At 42.3% G+C, this 23,048-nt stretch overlaps 1 protein-coding gene across 1 annotated transcript in view; it reads right to left on the bottom strand.

The window, feature by feature from the left end:
* Positions 1-5,647: 5,647 nt before the first annotated feature.
* LOC128743672 (calcineurin-binding protein cabin-1-like) overlaps positions 5,648-23,048 on the bottom strand; it is an 858,845-nt gene continuing 841,444 nt past the window's right edge. Inside the window, exon 21 of the mRNA XM_053840294.1 lies at positions 5,648-6,866. Coding sequence (XP_053696269.1) covers positions 6,621-6,866 — 246 coding nt within the window. The 3' untranslated portion in view covers positions 5,648-6,620. The remainder of the gene's footprint in view (positions 6,867-23,048) is intronic.

The raw sequence follows: 23,048 nt of genomic DNA, 5'->3' as shown, positions 1-23,048 counted from the left end.
TGCCATTAGCCGGGACATCGTAAATGGTGCGTTCATCAGTCCGAACGGAAGAACCTTAAACCTGAATACTCCCTCTGATGTACGAAATGCGGTAAAGTTACGACTTTCCTCTTTCAGTGGAATCTGAAAGTAGGCGTCTTTTAAATCTATCACTGAGAAATACTTGGCTTTCCCCAAACGACGAAATATGCCCTGCATGTTTCTCATTGGGTACGTGTCCTTCACTGTAAGTTTGTTGATTTTCCTGGAGTCTAAGCATACCCGCACTTTCCCGTTTTTCTTCATCACTGGTACCAGTGGGTTGGTCCATTCCGAATAACACTCCTCAATGGCATCTAGTTTCTTAAAGCGTTCCACTTCCGCGTTAATCGCCTCTTGAATGTACGGAGAGCATTTGTACATTGGTGGGTTTCGTGGTACCGCTCCTTCTTTAAGTGTGATTTCGTGTTGTATAAGGTGTGTCCTTCCGAGATTACCCATTGACGTCAGTTGAAACCCCTTGATGACTTCAGTCAGCTCTTTCCGTTGTTCTACTGTCAGCTCGTGTTCCGTTTCGATCGAATCTGGGTCCGGGGTTGAATCTGTTGGGCCTTCATAAACCGGTATGTCCAGTGTTTCATCTTCTTCCTTCTCTGCCTCCAACACGTTATCGGTTGGCTCAACTGTGAAACAAATTTGTGGTCTATCGTTTGGGCCGATTGTATCTAAGCACTCCGGTCCATTCCCCAAATCGATCATAGGCCTAATCTTAAAAATTTCCCAAAAATCTGCACCAAGAATTAGAGTTTTAGATATTTCCGGCACGATAATGGTCGGAATCACCTTCGTCACGCTTTTGTATGTGAATGGCAAATTCAGACAACCGAGGCATTCATAATTTGTCCCGTCTGCTGTCGATACGCGAACCGCCGCAGGCTGTATTTTCAACCCGTATCTTTTTACTACGTCTAGCGAATTTAATATGCTGATTCCTGCTCCAGAGTCCAACAAAGCTTCGAATTCAGAATCAAAAATTTTAACTTTTATGTGTGGGCATTTGCTCACACGAACCTTAACATGGTGTATTTGCAGGAGGGGATCATAATCTATTGTAGAACGGTCTAATTTGGGAATAGTTTTGTCCATTGAGATGATCGCATTCCCAGGCGTGCACCCCTTTACTCGTTTCCCTGTACTCGGATGTCCGAAGGTCGTCTAGGCGTACCTGCGCAGCGATCGCATGTTCGAATGGTTCTCCCCAAACTTCCACAACCGTAGCAAAATATTAATCTTGGTTTGGTACATTGTCTCCAACCATGTCCCTCTTCTTGGCAGTTCCAGCATTTATTCGGTCGTGTTCCACTTTCTTGGGTATCCTGATTCCGTTGCCTTTCTCTAGGTGGACGTAAATCTTGTGCTTGGGCGGTCTGTGCATAATGCCTACTCGGTCGATTCCCTATCGCATTTACTGACGTTGTGTAATCGTCATCTTCGTTACTGCTTTCCGCTTCAATTTGATTCACCTGACGACGAAAATTCGTCTCCGGCGTGTACTGTTGTAGCTGTGGGTCCGCAGCATCGATTCTATAGTTTAGACTAATGAGATGTTGTAGATCCTGTACCTCGACTATCGAGATTTTGCTCCTATAATGCTGTCGCATGTTGTCCCAAATGACTTCGAATTTTCTTCGCTTCGACAGTGGACGAGATAGCATTCGATTCAATTTTTCCACTTCGGTAACGAAAGCTATGAATGATTCGCCTCTTTGCTGCTTTCGTTCCTGTATTTTTGACCGAATGCCCTGATCCTTGTTTGGGTTTCCAAAGCGATACGTGATGTTCGTTTCGAACGCTTCCCACGTGTCCAGTTCATCTACGTACGTGAAGAACCAATCTGACGCAGGTCCTTCCAGCAACATATGGATATCTCTAAGCAGAGTATGTTTTGATATTCCCTCTCGTTCTGCTAGTTTCCGTGCCTTGTATAGGAAGTTTTCCACCGTCATGGATCTCGATTCTCCGGTAAAACGTAGTTTCCATTTTTCGACTCTGCCATACATCTCACTTCGTCTGTGAACCGATCCCATGTGAGTAGAACGCTGTCTCGACCTGTCCTGTCTTGGTAACGAGCCATATCCAGAATTACTCTCCTCGTCGTCTCTGTCATTCCATGCTGCCGAGTAATTTCCCCAGCACGGTGCCCTAGGACATCGAGGTAGCAGACTCGATCCACGTTCATCGTCACTACTCTCTGTATCTTGGTTTGTCACTGGTTGTTTTGAGGCTACCATTGAAGAAGGCGCGGCCTTTCCGTTCCTTTGCGTTCGTTCCTTGGCGCGTGCGTCTATCGTAGCTTGCCCTACTCGTGCTTCTTGCGATCTCGATTGATCGTTTCGATCGTTTAGCCTTCTGCTCAACTCTACTAGCGTTCTCTGCATGCCCTCCCATTCAGCTTTAGGAACCATAACCATCGCGTCTCCTGGTTGTTGTTTCGGAATCGCTCCTCTGTTCTCGTTCATTGGTGGTTGCGTGTTATTGGGTATTATTACCGGAGTTTGCTGTTCGACCCCTATCGGTGTGGGAAAAGTGGCCTGCGGTTTAGGAAAGTCCAACGTTTGCACCTGCGACAAAGCACCCCCTTCTGCCCCTTGGATTATATTGTTTATGTGCTCCTTATACGGAGACAGTGGTGGTCCAAACTGAAAATCTTGCATCACCATTTCGATTTTGCGACTCAAGTCCCGCCTGACTTTTTTTTCCTCCTCATTTGTTGCAATCGATCTTTTCACCCGATACCAGTAATGCAGAACTCTCGATTCGTATTTAGACTCTACCTTTCTTGATAATGCTTTTTCTAAATTCAACAATCTACCTTCAATATGAGCCGCCTCGTCCATAATGTTAAGGGCGGCGCGATAGTTTCGACCTTCATTTTTATCTTCCCTGAACAGATTTCTGAGCAGTCTTTGTTTACTTGCAAGGTCTAAACTGAACGCTTCTTGCGGTTGCTTGCGAATCATGAGCTCGTAATCCACTTCTTCTTGCGTTAAATCCTCGGCATGTGGAAACAGCCGGGTTACTCTATTACCTGTAGACATTACTTTAGTTGCAAATAACGTGTAACACAATCGAAATACTAACTTAATAACCAGAGAGTATATGCAATATAATATAAACAAAATATAATGTAAGAATTAAACAATTTTATTTTAAATGTAATGAATAAATATATAAATGTACAAATAATTATGTAAATGTGTAATTATGTAAATTTATAAATATGTAAATAGGAAATTAGGCAAAAAAAAATATAACAAATTTTGTGACTAGCAGATCTATTATTAAGCAAAAATTCGAAACTTCCCTTGGAAAAATCTACGGTAAGTATAACGTATCCACGTGTCTAGATGTTAATTACTAGAACAACGAAAAACATTTACCAGAAGACAAACTATTGCAACATACAATAATATATATGTAGATATATACAAAAAAATAATTCAAAATGCCTTGTATTGTTGGGCGCCAAATGTAACTAGCCAGCCGATTTGCTCCCCGATGCTAAGCGGGTGGCTTAAGCGCCACTCTCTAATGAGAGACCACCCGCCGTGTTTAAAGATTGCCCAGCCTGAGACCTTTCGGGAGAAGGTTCCTTTTTATCCCTAACTCGGGAAAGGAAGCAAGTTAGCTGACTCAAACAGCGACTCGCAATACTCCGCAGAGATTTGCGTCAAATGATCTAGCCTTCTAGTGACCCTCACGCCTTAAGACACGATTTTCAACTTTGCAAACAGATTCAATGAGGGTTATTCTCATCACTGGTCCGGCCCCAATCTCCGCTTCAATCTCCCCAATGGTGAATTGGGAGTTATCTTGGCTGAATTAAGGGTCAGCCTCCCCAGTAAAAAAACAGAAACAAATCTTTAGAAAACTACAGCGAACCAAACAACATGAAACCCCTTCACAAGATGCTAAGACGGGAGAGCGTTAACTTCATAAATAGTCACTTTCGTGGTACCTAACAAACATTTATTCTAGCAGTAATTTCGCTTTACGCATATTCACCTCCGAGACTGGTTTACATTTCTTCGATTTCGATTTGCATTCTATCACTAGGCCTAGTCTGTCTCTACTCTCCCCTATTTCGTTCCCATTCTGCTAGCTATCTACTGCGTGCGGTGTGCGATCAACTTTTCATTCCCCCTTTTGTGTTGGGTGGTGGTACGATTCTATTGGTAGCAGTTGCTGCTGTGTGCTTTAGGGTCGCGGCCCTATTTTGGTCGCATGCGCATGGACAAATTAATCAAAAGTTTGTACTCACTCAAAACCGGGTTTACATGAGAGGGGTTTACTTGCTGGTTGGTGGACGATTTTGCGATGGCTGCCCTCGAAGATCAAAATGGCGACATCACTCTACTTCACTGCTGCTGCTGTCGGGATAGGCGATCAAACCATCGATCTGATCCGCCCCACGCGGATCCCTTCTAACTGAATTTGCTTAGCGTGCTGCACACGCCGAGCCGGCCGAAACTGAAGAACAATAGACGGGTTTTTGATGACCGTCTAAGCGGGTTGATCATCCGCTAGGACGCGATGTAACGGTAGCGATCCTCTTCCGGTTTTCCGTGCTGCCGGGCAAGTGTTACAGTTGACGGTGGAAGCAGGAGCGGTCGCAAATTGGTAACGATGGTACAGCTCAGTTGGGTATCGACGAATCTGCCGAATAAAATATATTTGCCCGCACGTGGCACTTTAAGCACACCGTTCTTTAAGCCCAGAATCTGCGGCTTACCTTTAGCACTAATAATACTGAAGCACACATAAATTACGATTCGCACGATCTACACTGGCTGGGAACGGTTGACTATCTAGGGAAAGAACTATCTTAGCAAATTGATGAAGGAATTTCATACGGTTATCACCTCTAATCAATAATCGACCGGACACAAATTATGGATACTCCTACCTCTACCACTAGTCAAACTGAAGTGATCTATTAGCGCATACGGATCCTCAGATCAACCGTCAGGTAACACGACGCTACCGGAGGCTGTTGGCGAAAATCTCTGACCGCATCAAAAAGCACGAAGGACAAATCTCAGCGAAGATCATTTTCTTCTTGCGAGCGGTTATCGTCAGGCTAACTGACCTTTCCCAAAGGATAGAGTAAAGAAGCAACCTCTCTCCCGACAGCGCAAAGGTCATTAGACTTTTTCGGCAAGGTCAATCCTCTTATCGCATCGGTCGCATCGGCGGTCAAAGCAAATTATCGCAGGCGAATGTAAGGGAACTCATTTATATAATTTTTAGATATGTTTCGACCGCTGCCTTGCTTGCGGTGTACCATCGTAAGGATTTTTGCTTAATAATAGTTGCTCAACCAGATTAAATATATTCAAACGTTTAACAAATTAATTAATATTAACAAAATAATTAGATTAACAAAATAAGTGATTATCGCAAATACTATTTACAGCAGGAAACAATTATTGAAATAAACAAATTAATTATAAATAAATAAACTGACGAAACTAAATAACTATCAGCAAAAGTATTTACAAATCATCAACCATGTACTTGTTACACTAGTACTATTTGCATCCAATCTGTTCCTACCTGCTTAATTGACTATTTTATACGCGCCAGATTGCAGAAAAAACGACGACGAAAGATAAAAAAAACCCAAGCTTTACCCAGCAGCAGTCGCATGATGCGAGAAGCGACAAGCAGCGCGACAAGCACACGAGCAAGTCTCGCGAGATCAGGCGCACGAACTGTCTCACGTACATGCCATACAAGTATCTCGTTCAACTTGTAAAGCGACGAGAAATCTTCGAACGCACCCCGCTGGTTAACGAAGGAGAAGCAAAAGAGCAAACAACAAATCGTACGTGACATACGTTGTCGCGTCGCTTGCAGATAGAAATACTGTGCGCGAGAGTAAAAATAATCTCGTCGCACGAAACAGAGGCGCGCGCACAGGAAGTCTGACAGCAATCCTCAACTAAATAGGCCGCTCACGACTCGACATGGCCGCCAAAACGTTCACTGGAGAATTAGGATTTGTCGTCAAAGTGAACAATAAGTGAAAATTCATGTTGAATTCCGCGTTACAATTTGAAAAAGGTTTGATATAAACCATTTCGGATTTAGAAACAGAAATGATGCGAATACTGCAAATGTTCGCTGACAAATAAACGAGGTTATTTCGCAAGTTTGTTGAAATTACCAATTTTGCTATTGTAATTTGATAGATGTGGTATAGTAAACTGAACTACCGGTAACATTTACTATACTTACAAATCTAATGGCAAATATATCAACTTTTGTATAAGCTCTTCACCAGGTATTGTGCTCTTCTGAAAAATCTGAACGTAGTGAAACAAAACGTGCCATATATTACTGAAATGTCAAAAATGTTATTCAACACGTCCGCCATTATGGCTCGTAAACAGCTGGACAGTATAGTGTTAATAGTACAGTCACGTACAGTGTCTATACTGTTTATTACAATGATTTTTGTTATTAAAAGTTTGTTACTACCGGAAGTCTTCTGCTCTGTATTGCTGATGGGATTAATTTATTATGCTCAATGTTCAAGTTAATTTTAAATCTTATTTTCTGTCTGTGCTATGAAAGTGCTAAAGAAAAGAATTACAATTTGAACCCTTCTCCAATACACTTGTATCTATAGGTAAGAAATCATGTATAAGAATAGTAGATGACGATTGCTGCGTCCCATTTGCACTTGGAATGTTTCTGTTATGGCATTGAGAGTTATCACAAGCCAGACCTTGTGTTCCATGATTTGTTGACGAGGTCAATGGGGCGGGTGATTCCTTTGTTATCAGAATTTTTCGTTGTTTTGTTAAGCCTGGTATGAAGGTCTGAAAAAAAGAAATATAAAACAAACAAAATAGTTATTAAACCAATCTAGACATCTTAAGATACGAGAGAATTGTCAAAATACAGCAAATCATTAATGATACAGTAATGGATCCAATCATATCAGCTCCTGATTACATCAGCTTTTTACCTATTATATCAGCCCCAATAATAATTTGTTTGTTTGTTCTTTTAAACTTATTTAATAATTTATTGTTTTTATTTAATTGTTTTATTGTTTTATTTAATAATTCTTTTGAGGTCATATGAACAGTCAAGTGCGTGTTTCAGGTGTTTTAATCCTATAGGAACTAGGCTGCATAATGGTTCAAACAGCGAAAAACCGTGAGATTTTTTGCATATGGGTCATTCCATCTCAAACGTACACAAGCTTTGGATCCGACCATCAGCGATTGCAACCAAAGCTGGCATAATTGTTCATTTTGACCCCACAACCTCTTTCCCAAAGTGCTACGCCAATTGATCAATCCCCCAGCAGTGGCGCTACTTCTTTTTTTTTACAAATTTTTAAAAAATGATATTTTTCGGGCTTAAAAATCTCTAAAATAGTTTGATATAAAGACATGCTAATATACTTTTTCTTTGGGTTTTTGGTCTCACAATCGAATGATATTTTTGTCTAATTTGTCAATATCATACATTTTTTTGCGATGTGAAACGAAATATGCGAATATCTCAAAACATCCCCAATTTTATATTCAAATTAGGGTTGGTGATCCGCGAGAAAACTGTGAGTGGCATTCAGGGATGGCCAGCACCTCAACTTGCAGCGGGTGCGAAGAGTGATTCACACAGTTCTCTCAGCGAATAGCAAGGATGCAGAGGTATAATCATTAGTTCACTGGCTCCTAGATGCAGTGTAAGTGGCAATGGAACTGACGACAGCGTCTTTTCTTCTCCGAAACACCGCACAAAGCGGACATGAAAACAACTACACTGCCACTGTGAAGGCCCCAAGTGTGGCTTCACTGTGAGATACAAGTGTGACTTGGCTGTGCGATCCTTACTGTGAATTCACACTTCATAGAAATGTATAGTTCACCAGCGCGCTGCAGCGGTAAAGATACTGAGAAGTCACTTGGAAGCAGTTTATTGGGGAGTTCGCTTTGTGTTGTTTCCGTTTCGATGAGCTACACAGAAATTGAAATGCTTCTATGATGCATGTCAATGAATGATTTTTTCGCGTGGAGCTGGCGGTAATAAGATATTTCGAAGATATTTCATATTTTTATTGCCGTAGGACTACGTCTTACCGCAGATTGCCAAAAACTTACTTGCACCGGACAAATAGCTCTAAGCGGACTTTTTAAAGATAAAATAGTTGCAATCGTTGATTAATAATATTTAGTCTATTTCCAACGCATTTACATTCAATTTTTTCATTTCAAAAAAGGGACTCGATTTTAGCACGGTTTCGATTTTGGCAACATAGGCGATACGCCGTTGTTGCCTAATTCGAAATCCTACTGTATTACAAATCACACCTGGTTGTCCGCGCTCTTAGAATACCATTCTGGCCCGATTTTCGAATAGGTTCTATTGTTGCCATCAAAGTAAAAACCGCGTGGGTTATTCCAAACTACCATATAAGGAAACAAACTCTCGCTTCTTTATTTTTGTTTACAGGACTTAACTAAAAATCAGGCTAGCGGTTTTTCTCTATTTCATTATCGCTAAGAACTTTAGTCACTATGAAAATTTATTGTAATTGTAATTTATTTAATTGTCTCGATATTGGTGTTTATGACATATACGAAATAATTTTTGATTTGATTTTTAACGGCTAAACATTTAATTATGAATAAAATACACCAATGTTGCATGTTGTAGTATAATCGACACATTTTGTTAATAATCGAGTCCGACGTGATTTTGTACAGCTATTTTCGCGGTATTAGCAAGTAGGGGAAGGGCGGTAAAGACGGACACTGCGGGAAAGACGGACACTTGTCATATGTCATAAACAATAATTTTTTGAAGCAAATCAATGATGGGAAATGTTTCTATAGGTTGAATTAACACTTTTGAAATAAACTGCCGATTTTTAGCAGCGTAGCTGACAAATTTATAAGCAAAACAAAGAAAAAATGCGTATATACGCTAACCGATGTAATTTTGTGCGTGAAGAAAATAGCTGGTAAATCGTTAAAAAACAACATATTCATGCTAAACCGACGACATTGCGTTAGTTTGATCTTTCACTGAATATCCATTGGAAACCTAGTGAATTTTTGAATATTCAGTAAAAAGTTATTGAAGTTTGAAAAAATGGTATCCAAGTCGGGAAAGACGGACACCCAACGGTAGGGAAAGACGGACACACAGATTTTGAACAAAATGGGTTCACAACAACGCCCAACAACGATTTAACATTGCAAATACTTCCATATTATATATGTACAAGTAACCAGAAGTCATATAACAGTTGAAATGAGCCAACTTTTAGAAACGATTAATTCGTCACCAATTAAAATATTGAAGGGAACCATTCTATTTTCACGCTCAAAGGGGGGATCGGGAAGGGGGTTTCCCAAACCAATTCTTTCCTAAATACATTATGAAATATGTTAATTTTTCTTAATACTGATAATTCAACGACGCGTGACACCTTTTTGCGAGTGCCCGTCTTTCCCATATCAAGTGTCCGTCTTTCCCGTCCATGCGCAGAAACTCTGATTTATACATGATGTTTATAATATTAAAAAATGCATAAATTTTGGAAGAAATTTTCCAGCACACGTTGTAACTTTATTAGACAGAAACTTAAAGGTTCAGTTTATACGAAAATTGGGATCAATACAGTTATATTTGAGTAGATATTGAGTCTTTACCTTAAGGTGTCCGTCTTTACCGCCCTTCCCCTAGGTACTATCTAAAAACTGACATGTAGCATGTAACTTGTTTTTATAATTTTCCCAACATTAATGTTGCCCGATGTTTCCAAGAAACTTTGGCCACACCCCACAAATATTAGGATGGCAACAGAAGTAATATTGTTAAAAAATGAACAAGTCGCACCTTAATTAACATTGACATTATTCTAACAGTAGGCGAGAGTAGTCAACAGTGAGTCAACGGGAATAGCTAAGTCATAAAACAAGATCCATGATATTTACATGGAAAGTGAAGTTTGTGAACCTACATCGTATAATGCAGTTTGAGAAAAAAATGTTGATTTTTAAATATATTTTTCAACAAAAATCAATTTTAGGGGGTCAACATAAATTTTTTTGCAATCATTTTTAAGTGATGTTCAACAACAAATACATATTAAATTAAAACTAAAATTACTGCACGGCATCACATAGTAATAATAGTTAATATTAAAAAAAATGTTGTCCGCTAGTTCACTATTTTTTATAAAACATTCCTATTAGCAACGGTGACACACAGAGACGCGGGGTACACTTAGACATAGCTTTCACCATGCATATTTTTTTGATTTTTTTTTGTGTTCAATTGCATTAATCCATAGGAATAACCTGTAAATAAATGTGTTAGTTAACACTCCATTAGTCGCGCAGCTAAGCACAATGTAATTTCTTTTTTCTTGTTCATTCAGGTATATGCTTCAACTAATGCTTGTGGGATATTAATTTATCAAACATAAGGTGTTTGTCACAAGACAAGTCAATTGCATACGTTGTGTAATTTCTGAGAAAAAGGTACATAAAGTTTGGAAATCGTGTTTTTCCAGGAGCGGCGTTTTATTCGGCGAGGTTGTTTTACGCCGCACTGGAATGCTTATGTGTATGATTTTTTTCAAATAAGGCCATTGCAAATAATTTCAAAAGTTTTTGAGTTCTACAGCCTGAAAAACTCGAAAAATGAGTGTATGAGTTGAGTTAATGCTTCTAGCATGAAACAGAAATAGAAATTCGAACAACGGAGTTTCAGAAAATCGGTAAAAATGCCTAAGATATATATTTTTTTGTTGCTCGAATAAAAAAAAACGAAAGAAAAATTTTTCGGCCGATTTTCTGAAACTCCGTTGTTCGAATTTCCATTTTTGTTTCGTGCTAGAAGCATTAACTCAACTCGTACACTCATTTTTCGAGTTTTTCAGGCTGTAGAGCCCACAGACAATTGATTTTATGAAAAAATATTAACTCATACCCTACCAATTATTTTTTGCCCCACGATTTTTCGAGCCAATTTCCAAGGGGGGGGGGGGCACAAAAACTTTTGAAATTATCTGCAATGGCCTAACTTTTAAACGAAACCTCGGACCGCAAAACAATTCAATAGTGATCTGCAAGGCAGTAACACCTTTGAAACAAGCTTAACGGCGATCAAATTGGTTAAGCCATATCCGAGAAACAGATAACTAAAGTCAAGCGTCACACACACACACACACACACACACACACACACACACACACACACACACACACACACACACACACACACACACACACACACACACACACACACACACACACACACACACACACACACACACACACACACACACACACACACACACACACACATACATACACACACACACACACACACACACACACACACACACACACACACACACACACACACACACACACACACACACACACACACACACACACACACACACACACACACACACACACACACACACACACACACACACACACACACACACACACACACACACACACACACACACATTTTTAGTCGTTTATGTCCCCTTAAACAACACATTCGACTAAAGATTGAGACCTGTGAGTTCGACTCTCACCCTCGGTCTATTCGCTCTAAGTCTATATTTTTGGCCTAATATTAAGAAAATAGGATATTTTCAATTATCTTAAACTTCGCAGCATACTGCAACTGCAACCAAAATCCTGACAGTGCTGAAGCCCTAAAATATTAGTTGGTACTTGTCACCATAAATTGCAAAATATAATTACTGTGTATTTCAAGGATTATTTGTTTCGAATTGATAAATATTTTAATACAAAATTTAAACTATTTTATTCAAACTCACATTTGCTGCATCGAACGGAAAAATATGCTAGGGGTATTCACGTAGCGCTTGCAATGTTGCGTATACGATGTATTGCGTATTTATACTGCCGCTATTTACATAACAGTTTCATCTCCATAGAAACTGGGACTGTTATGCGAATAGCGGCATTATATACACGAAATACATCATCTATGCAACATAGCAAGCGCTACGCGAATACTACTGCTATGTTTTCTATTCCGTGCCGTCTTGCATTTGTGTGATATCTACACTCTTAAATGATTCTACCTGTAAATAGATCAGATTTAGTTAAAGCTAGGTTGAAACTACTCAAAATGCCCTTAAAGTGTACAAACTCAAACTTTGGGTAAAAATTTCAACCAATTTTGGCTACTTGCTACCGATAATTGAATTATTCTCTATGACAAATAACGCACTTGTAAGTTCCTACTACCAATTTTTTGGTTAAAAAACTACTCAAAATCTGAGTTTGTACACTTTAAGGGCATTTTGAGTAGTTTCAACCTAGCTTTAACTAAATCCGACCAATTTACAGGTAGAATCATTTAAGAGTGTACGCAGCTTTGGCAGTGCCAGCGCACCTTCTCCTGTGCGAACTAGCGAAACACGATGGAAAAGAGGAGACTAACAAGTGTGAGTGTGAAGAAACAACACACTCACCTTTGAGTACGCTGCACCGACGCTGTGTGGTTCAATATTTCACTTCTCTGACCAACTGTGATTCACACAGGAAAGAGCGGGTGTAGTTCACCCGCGTGTAGAAACACAGTGAACGTGCCATCCCTGGTGGCATTCAACTTTTTCTCGGTATATGAAACGACATCGTCTATCAATGTATTGCTCTGCTCCGTGTGTGAGCACAATCGGCAATCCTGTGAGTTAATTCTCTCTGTATTGTATCCTAAACGTATACGCGCCATGGGGAATGCGATTCACTCTCTTGTGATTCGCTCTGTGTGTAAATATCACGGAAAAGGATCGCCAGGCGATAATTTTCGCAGATGAGAAAGGATTGCGATCATTGGATGATTATCGTTCTTTTTTCGCTTGGAAAAAAATGTAAGATTTTTCGGTTATGGATATTTTTGTTGCAATTGTGTTGGCGAATGGAGGATATAGTGATGTCTGATATTGTTTTAATATAAATACAAGGCAGCAACTTGCTGTTCATTAAAATGTTTGCAAAAAATATTACGGCTGAATTAAACAGATGTTCAGCAAGGTTTGAAATTTAAGAACGAGGTAGCGCGTGGAAAGCAAAGATTTGAATGGCCCTGCACGTTTATAAAACCGCTCTGCGTACTCAGGTGCGTTGATACACTGTTATTCTGGTTATCCATATCACCACCTCTGTGGATTTAGGGCCATTATATAGTGGGATTTCACATTTGGCATAGTTTAATTTTGGCGTGCCTCGATTTTAGTAACAAAATAATCCGTTTTGGCAACATAAAATATTTCACTTCAAAAAATATGCTTAAATAACAGTCAGTTTCCGCATACAAGCCTTAAATGACGAAAAATGAATGTTACGAACAGTAATATTTTTATTGCCGTAGGACTACGTCTTATCGCAGGTTGCCAAAAACTTACTTGCACCGGACGGATAACTCTTGGCGGACTTGCAATCGTTGATTAATAATATTTAGTCAATTTCTAACGCATCTACATTCAATATTTTCATATCCAAAAAGGGTCTCGATTTGGCACGGTTTCGATTTTGGCAACATAGGGGACTTGGATTTGTTGGATTCGATTAGAAAAACTCGTGAATTCGCGTAAAAACCACGCAAATTTCGAAATTCGCGTTAAAAAACCTTATAATTTTCAAACCTAGGTACGTATAAAAAAGATGTTTTGGGCACATCCACGTAAATTCCGAAATTCGTGTAAAAATCGGATTTAATCCAGCTGGTGGTGAAAGGAACCTTTGCTATACCATCTTACATGTTATTTGATATGGAACTCGAAACATCTTGGGAACATAATTCAACTGTTAGTTGACGTTTTACAATTTATTCCATATAACTTGGACTGACATTTAAATATAAAGAATGACAAAACCATTTATTTGGTAGTAAAATCATTAAAATCGATTTGGTTCTCCCAAAGTTATTTGAAAATTGATTTTTAGGAGAGGGCCTCAGAAAAAGCCAACCTAAACGCCAAACGAAAAAAATACAAATCTAAAATTGTTTTAAAAACCAAAAAGGTTTACTAAATTTGAACATGATTAAAGCACTTCTGAGTTTTGATAGATCCTTTTTACAATAAATTGCTGGGTATGTATAGGTAAGTTGTATTTAGTTACGTCCTTTTAAAGTTTTAAAGGGTAGATTGCTCATATAAAGTAAATAAAAATCATCAATTACACTTCCGCAACGAACATAAATCGCAGCCTGTATTGTAATTGTTTTGCGAAATATGAGAAGTTTCGAGCCGGATTAAGTTGCCGTCGAGGGAATGACTACTTTACGACCTAAACCGAATCACATCATCCGTGATCTCAAATCACACTAGAAATATTCAAAATTTTACAATTGTTATCTCTTCCTCTTTTGCATCCGCCAACGCGGTTCGATACAAATCCACCTGCAAAGGCAAATCACACGTTAAGATAGCAATTTCAAACCTAGTAAAATATTTTAAAATGAAGTCTATTATGTTGAAAGACGTAGTCCTACGTCAAAATTATCAAGCTCATTTTTATGTAATAACGGCCATCTTAGTGTTTACACAGCTGTGCTAGTGGTATACGGCTTCTATTTGCCAATATCAATTCAAAATTATGCGTAGGTACCCGACGCTCGTGGATTCCTGTGTTTGCTGCTTGCGATAAAATTTTCTTCCGATCGCTGTACTGCATTATCGCCAAGTGATTCGATCGGAAGTTCAAGACTCATCACTCACTCGTATCGGGAAACGATAATTATTGCCGATCCGTTCACTCGGAGAGAATCAAATATGACACACGCAAGCAGCGATACACACACAAAGGTTTATCGGCGATAGAGGTTCACGTGTTGTTCTTTCGCCTTATACTTTTGCGTCTTTGGTTCTCTTTTCGCAAGAAGATACAAGCATGTCGTGATCTGCATGTATTGAATCGGCAAATGAATGGGGAGTGAGTGAGTTTTGATCCGATTCGAACCAACCTTGTTTCAAATAAACATGCTTAAAATGTTTGCTAGAAAATTCTACATAAAAACCACTTAACTAGAAAAAACAATGTTGGTAGTTTGGGAGATATGGCGTATCTGGGACAGGCGTAATTTTATCTGAATCGTTAGTGAAGATAGTTCAGTGTTCATCGGAAAAGTAATAATAAGCGAAATCGGCTTCCCGGAAATGCTGCAGTGTTTGAATATATTCGCTCCTGTTAGATCACTCCGACCACGACTTATCCTGCACATAGCGCAACGCAATACCAAGTTAACACGCTTAACAATTTGTCTTTGTGACTCCTTCCTTTTGTCCAATGCTGGAAGGTGCATGGGCCGAACCAAGATATAATCTGAGATTATAACCGGATTTGAACCCACAACACTCGCCAGGGCATCCAGGGCGAATCCTATATAATCGAGTCTGTTTATAATCGATTTCGACCTGTATATTAATATTTTTGAAACGGAGGTTCTACAATTGAGGAAGGGGCGGTAGGGGAAAGAAATGAATTTTTTTTTGGCGAAGGAGGGGAAAGAGCGGAAAGGTGAGGAGGGGGAAGGGGTATTGGTAGCTACGGTTAACAAGTAGTCGTTTTGACTCCTACCTTTTGTCCTATGCTGGAAGGTACATGGGTCGAACCAAGCTATAATCTGAGATTATAACCTGCTTCGAACCTACAACACTCGCCAGGGCATGTGGCTCGCTGGTACCCATGTACCTTTGAACCGCAGAGCCGCTGGACAAAAAGAGGACTGCTAAACCCACTTATTAAGATAGCGACGCGTCTGGTTGGGTTATAGACGCAAATTTTCCTTAAATCTAACTTGTTTCTACTGGCAGGACAACAACACTATGCAGGCCCTTACGTCTTTTTTTTGTATTGTTTGTGCAGGGAGAAAATCTTCATAGACAGCACCTTCACGGTGCCGAATAGGATTCACATGGTGCCAACATGCGCCTACCTACTAAAAACTCTCCTGCTGCCCATTCCTGAACCCCTCCCGGAACTACCGTTAGGTTTTACTTCAGGAGGGAGGACGCGCCTAAGCACTCCGACTTAACCGTTGCTTATATGGGTTAACGCAACCCCCTTGTCACTTCTTACCGCCACTACCCTCCACCTAGGGCCTGGGCCTAGGGCCCAATCAGCCCATTACTGACCCTAGCTAAGCTATGTCAGGCCCTGTCGTTGCAAATCATGACTGCAATAACCCCAATCCCATCCAACGATATCGTACGGTAGTCGCACGCAACGCGCAACGCGCAATGCCAACAGCCTGAACACCTTGTTCAGACATGCCTGATTGCGCTTACTCTCCAAAGTCGGGGCCCATGCTGGTGCACCGTACCGTAGCACCGACATGGCAACGCTGGCCATCAGGTGTCTCTTACTGCTGCTAGGACCGTAGCCGGTCGGCATGATCTTGGACAGCGCAGTAACCGCCGTCGACGCTCTACCACAAGCATAATCCACATGATTGGTGAAGTTCAGCCTGCTGTCTGCCATAACACCTAGGTACTTCACACTTCGTTTGGAGACAATCACCTGTCTTCCAACGATTATTTTGACCTCTAAGGCCGACTTACGGTTGCTGATCATCAGCGCTTCCGTCTTGTTATGGGCCAATCTTAGATTGACGCCCGCCATCCAACCCTCTATTATGCTTATGGCGTCTAATGCCAGCGTTTCCACCTCCTCTAGAAACTCACCTAGCAGTGTAAGGACGATATCATCGGCGAAGCCAGTGATCTCGATCCCAGTGGGTAGTTCAAGCCTCTGCACCCCATCATACATGGCATTCCAGAGCGTGGGGCCATGAATCGAGCCCTGCGGACCACCCGCCGTCACTTTGTACTTCTTCGCCCTATCCACCGTGTCGTACACTAGCGTCCGGCTCTCGAAGTAGCTTTTAAGCAACCTGCATGATCCGGTACCATCATCCTATGCAGCGCTAACGCGATTGCACCCCAGTTAGCGCTGTTAAAGGCGTTTTTGACATCGATTGTGACTATGGCTCAATACCTGTCGCCTCGCCTTTTCCGTTTCATAGGCTTCTCGGCCCTCTCCACCACGGACTTTATGGCGTCTACAGTGGACTTCCCCTTACGGGAGCCAAACTGCGAGCTTGCCAGTCCGACATCGCTTTCCACCACAGGCGTCAGCCTGTTTAGGATTACCCGCTCTAGCAATTTGCCTAACGTGTCCAATAGGCAAATTGGCCTGTACGACGAGGGATCACCAGGCGGTTTTCCCGGCTTTGGCAGCAGTACCAATCTTTGGACTTTCCATTTGTCTAGAAATTCGCATACCTCTAGGCAATTCTGAAGCGTCTCTCTGAACATATCGGGATATGCTTGGATCGCCACTTTGAATGCATCGTTCGGAGTCCCGTCAGGACCGGGCGCTTTCCTCGTTTTTAAACCCCTGGCAATTACGATGAGTTCCTCATTCGTTACCGGAATGAGGACATCATTCGATTAACCGTACGGGATCGGAGGCCACCAAACTGGATCGTGTTGCGGAAAAAGCCCTTCCACGATGACTTTCAGCTTTTGTGGGCAGGTTTCCTGCGGCGCGTATGTACCCTTCATCTTTTTCATCACCACCTGGTATGCACCGTCCCAGGGGTTTGAAGCCGCATCGCGGCATAGCTCCTAAAAACAAGATTTCTTGCTACGCCTAACCACCTTCTTGAGCGCCAGCCTGGCTGCTCTATGTTCAACCCCCCGAATTTCAGCATCTGCATCGGTCCGAGCCCTCTGCACTAGCCTCCTCGCTCTGTGGCACCTGGAGCGGAGCTGGGCAATGGTATCACTCCACCAGTATACCGAGCGACGACCGTTCATTGGCTGCTCCGTCCTGGGCATAGTGGTGTCACATGCCCGTACTAGGACGTTGGTCAGCTCCCGAGCACTCAGGTTCGAGCGGACGCTCTCTGCACTGAGTGCTTCAACGAACAGGTCTTTGTTGAAGGACTTCACTTTCCACCTCCTCCCTGTCGACTTCAATCCGCGTGGCCGTAGCATCCGTCGTTCAATCGTGTACCGTATAGCTTGGTGGTCGCTATGCGTGTACTCATCTCACACGCTCCAGCAAGCAACGTTGGGCTGCAGAAGGTGATATCGATGATCGATTGTTGTACCCCCCTACAAAAGGTACTGACGGATCACACGTTAGTCAGACTTACATCCAGCTTGGACAGAGCTTCCAGCAAGCTTTGTCCCCTACGGGTAGTGCAAATAATACCCCATTCGACAGCCCAAGCATTGACGTCCCCTCCAATGACAACGGGCAAGCGACCCGTGAGCTCGTCGGTGAGCACGTCTAGCATCCAGTCAAACTGCTCCGGCGACCGCCTAGGTGGAGTGTAGCAGCTACAGATGCAGACGCCACCGACCACAGCAGTCACGAACCCTTCTTGGTTGGACGAAACCACCTCCTGGATCGGGTATCACAGCAATCGCTGCCATCCGACCCTTGTCGATTACCCAGTTGCCCCGCAATTCGGGGACTCGGTAGGGATCCGCAATAATGGCAATATCGCACCCCATTTCGGCTGCCGTTTGCCAAAGCAACTCCTGTGCCGTCTCACAGTGGTTCAGGTTTTTCTGTATAGCCTGCAACATTATCGTTGCAAAGCCCTCCTATAAGCCGCACACAGTGGGCCACCTGTGGCATGCTTATTTCCCGCTTGATGATCCCTCGTCGTACAGACCAATTTGCCTATTGGACACGTTAGGCAAATTGCTAGAGTGGGTAATCCTAAACAGGCTGACGCCTGTGATGGAAAGCGATGTTGGACTGGCAAGCTCGCAGTTTGGCTCCCGTAAGGGGAAGTCCACTGTAGACGCCATAAAGTCCGTGGTGGAGAGGGCCGAGAAGCCTATGAAACGGAAAAGGCGAGGCGACAGGTATTGTGCCATAGTCACAATCGATGTCAAAAACGCCTTTAACAGCGCTAACTGGGGAGCAATCGCGTTAGCGCTGCGTAGGATGAGGGTACCGGATCATCTATGCAGGTTGCTTAAAAGCTACTTCGAGAGCCGGACGCTAGTGTACGACACGGCGGATGGGGCGAAGAAGTACAAAGTGACGGCGAGTTGTCCACAGGGCTCGATTCTTGGCCCCACGCTCTGGAATGCCATGTATGATGGGGTGCAGAGGCTTGAACTACCCACTGGGATCGAGATCACTGGCTTCGCCGATGATATCGTCCTTACAGTAGAAAGTGAGTTTCTAGAGGAGGTAGAAATGCTGGCATTAGACGCCATAAGCATAATAGAGGGTTGGATGGCGGGCGTCAGTCTAAGATTGGCCCATCACAAGACGGAAGCGCTGATGATCAGCAACCGTAAGTCGACCTTAGAGGCCAAAATAATCGTTGAAGGACAGGTGATTGTCTCCAAACGAAGTGTGAAGTACCAGGGTGTTATGGCAGACAACAGGCTGAACTTCACCAGCCATATGGATTATGCTTGTGGTAAAGCGTCGATGGCAGTTACTGATGCGCTGTCCAAGATCATGCCGAACGGCTACGCTCCTAGCAGTAGTAAGAGACGCCTGATGGCCAGCGTTGCCATGTCGGTGCTACGGTATGGTGCACTGGCATGGGCCCGGCTTTGGAGAGTAAGCGCAATCAGGCATGTCTGAACAAGGTGTTCAGGCTGTTGGCATTGCGCGTTGCGTGCGGCTACCGTACCATATCGTTGGATGCGATTGGGGTTATTGCAGCCATGATTCCCATATGCATACTTCTAGGTGAGGACATCGAGTGCCATAGGCAGAGGAACGTCAGGGGCGCTAGGGACAGATTTAGGCTAGACTCTATTAGGCGTTGGCAGGCGGAAGGGGATCGCACCGATCATGGTAGGTGGACCCATAGGCTGATCCAGAACATATCGTCCTGGATCGGTAAAGGACATGGTGAGGTAAACTTTTTCCTTACCCAGTTTCTGTCGGGACGGGGCAAAAGGGTGAGTCTAGCCGCCCACGCGTATGCAGATACTTCTTAAAGCATCCATTTTAAGAAGTATCTGCATACGCGTGGGCGGCTAGACTCACCCTTTTGCCCCGTTTACACGGTAGCCGAGGAAACGGCGGAGCATGTGATTTTTCACTACCCGCGTTTCACGACCACTCGGCGGGTGATGCTTGCGGTCGTTGGGGAAGACACCAACGCCGACAACATTGTGCAGAGAATGTGCACTGAGCAGCGCGTATGGGGTGCCGTCGATAGGGCGGCAACGGTGGTGATAACGGAGTTGCAACGGCTAGAACGTTTGCAACGACAGGGCCTGACATAGCTTAGCTAGGATCAGTAACGGGCTAATTGAGCAGCCCAGGCCCTCGGTGAAGGATAGTGGCGGTATGAAGTGGCAAGGGTGTTGTGTGAACCCACACACGCAACGGATAAGTCGGAGTGTTTAGGCACGTCCTCCCTCCTGAAGTAAAACCTAACGGTAGTCCCGGAGGGATTCAGGAATGGGCAGCAGGATTTTTTTGGTAGGTAGGCGCATGTTGGCACCTCATGAATCCTATTCGGCACCGTGAAGGTGCTGTCTATGTCTAGATTTTCTCCCTGCATAAACAATACAAAAAAAAGACCTTTGAGTGCTTCAAATACGTCATTTTTTCTTTACGTAAGACTACGTCTTTGTTTACTATTCTGGGACTGGGTAGCACTTTGTGAGAACGAAAATAGAAGTGTAACGTTTGAATGAAAGATTTCAAATGATAATAACTACTAAACTACTGAACGAAACTGAACAAATTATGTCGTAGGACAGACAAAATGATCAGCAATTTTATGGAGGGGGTAAGAGAGCAATTTTATGGAGGGCGTAAGAGGGGCGCTCCTATACAAATGAAACACAAATATCCTCAAAACTCGAGAACTAATCAAGCAAATGGAACCAAATTTGGCATGTAGGGGTTTTTGGAGGTAAGAATTTTTTCTATGGTATACTGAGACCCCTACCCTTCTAAGTGGGGGGCTCCCATACAAATGAATTACAAATTTCCTCATAGCTCGAAAATTAATCAAGCAAATTGAACCAAATTTAGCGTGTGGGGGTTTTGACGTAGGACTACGTCTTTGTTTACTATACTGGGACTGGGTAGCACTTTGTAAAAACGAGAAATAGAAGTGTAACGTTTGAATGAAATATTTCAAACGCTAATAGCTACTATACTACTGAACGAAACATAACAGTTAATATGTCGTTGGATAGATAAAATGTCCAGCAATTTTATAGTAACATATTAATAATTTTTTATACGCTAAATAGTGAAAATGTGTGTAAAGATTCAAGGTCGAATTTTTACATACATTTCCCTTGTTATCGCCTAGCTTCACAGGCACGGACGACAATTAGATACACCAAAGGATTTGGATCCAAATGATAACCTTGAGACCACTTTGTAAGCCACGCCCCTTTTCCAATCCAATCGGCAACATTGACGGCAACACCGACCCCGAAGACAAGCGGAATCAGAGGGCAATGGCCAACGTGAATCCCACACGATGCACTTAACATTACATTTTGCATAATCCCCATCGCAGACATGCGAAGTTGTTCGATAGCTTGCTCAATCAGTGTCGGACAATCATTTAAGCAGCAGCAGCCGATATGGTTTCCTCCACCACCTACACTAACTTACAAGCAGCAGCGGCAGTGCCAGTGACTATAAAATGGTACTCTTGGTTCGCCGTCTGCTCATTCATCGCACAATCGCACTGACGGACGGTCAGTATTTACCATCGACCCGACCACCGAAACCCAATGGCATTTTGGCGGTAATTTTCGCAAACCAACACTGAAGGCAAATGAAAACGGATCGACTGACGGGCAGCAAATTCAGCAGTAGGCCGTTGTGGTCTTAAACAGTTCTTATAAGAACTATAGTAATTGAAGAATGGAAAGATTTTTCTACACTTTCTAAATGATTAACGTTCCATTCGGATAATTATTTGAGCAGCAGCAGCAACGGATCTGGTTTCTTCCATACCTACACTAGATTACAAGTAGCAACGGCAGTGCCAGTGGCTATAAAATCGCACAGTAGGTTCGCCGTCTGCTCATTTACCGCACGATCGCACTGACGGACGGTCAGTATTTTGATAAAACTAATCCATTTCTACTTTACAGTGATTTGGTATTTCCTATCACTCCTGTATTAGCGGGCAACCATCATCCTAGAGTCTAAAGGACCGAATAGCGACATCCATCTATATATTGGCAACAGTAATTATAGTACTGATTTTTAAGAAGTGCTATCAGCTCAAACATAGTTCTTTTCAGGGCCACCAAACAATTTCAAACGGTTTTTTCAAAACCACCATTGATTCAATGAAGAATTAAATCAGAATATTTCGCTCTTCTTTTACAAATAAACACTCAACCAATGATACTCACAAATACTCAAATATGCATATGCCAGAAATGCAGTTTACATTAGTCTTTGATTTAATGATCAGACATAAAGTTATACTTCATCGATTAAAACATGTTATCAATATAATGAGTATTATATGACACAGTCCTACGTCGCCCTTTCGTACAACCCTTAGGGCTGTATACCTTGTAGTTTTTTCTATGGTGAATTGAAACCCGTCCCCTGTCTAGGAGGGGGGTCTCCCATACAAATATACAAATTTCCTCATAACTCGAGAATTAATCAAGCAAAGGGAACCAAATTTGGCATGTGGGGGTTTTTGAAGGCAAGAATTCTTTCTATGGTGTACTGAGACCCATCCGTCTTTAAACAGGGGGGGGGGGGGGGCTCCTATACAAATGAAATACTAGTTCTCGAGTTATGAACTAATTAAGCAAATGGAACCAAATTTGGCATGTGCGGGTTTTTGAAGGGGTTTAGGAAGATAAGGACTCACATCAAATGAAACAGAAATTTTTGCATATGTGCCATATTTTCTGCTATGTAACAAGCAGTAAACTGTGAAAGTAAATTAGTAAAACCTTCTCGGAGTAAAAGAAGTGAATCGACGCC

This window comes from Sabethes cyaneus, chromosome 3 (assembly GCF_943734655.1).
Source record: "Sabethes cyaneus chromosome 3, idSabCyanKW18_F2, whole genome shotgun sequence".
In the NCBI taxonomy this organism is placed as follows: domain Eukaryota; kingdom Metazoa; phylum Arthropoda; class Insecta; order Diptera; family Culicidae; genus Sabethes; species Sabethes cyaneus.
The sequence above is the reverse complement of the archived record's forward strand: the minus strand, read 5'-3'. Positions and strand labels throughout refer to the sequence as shown.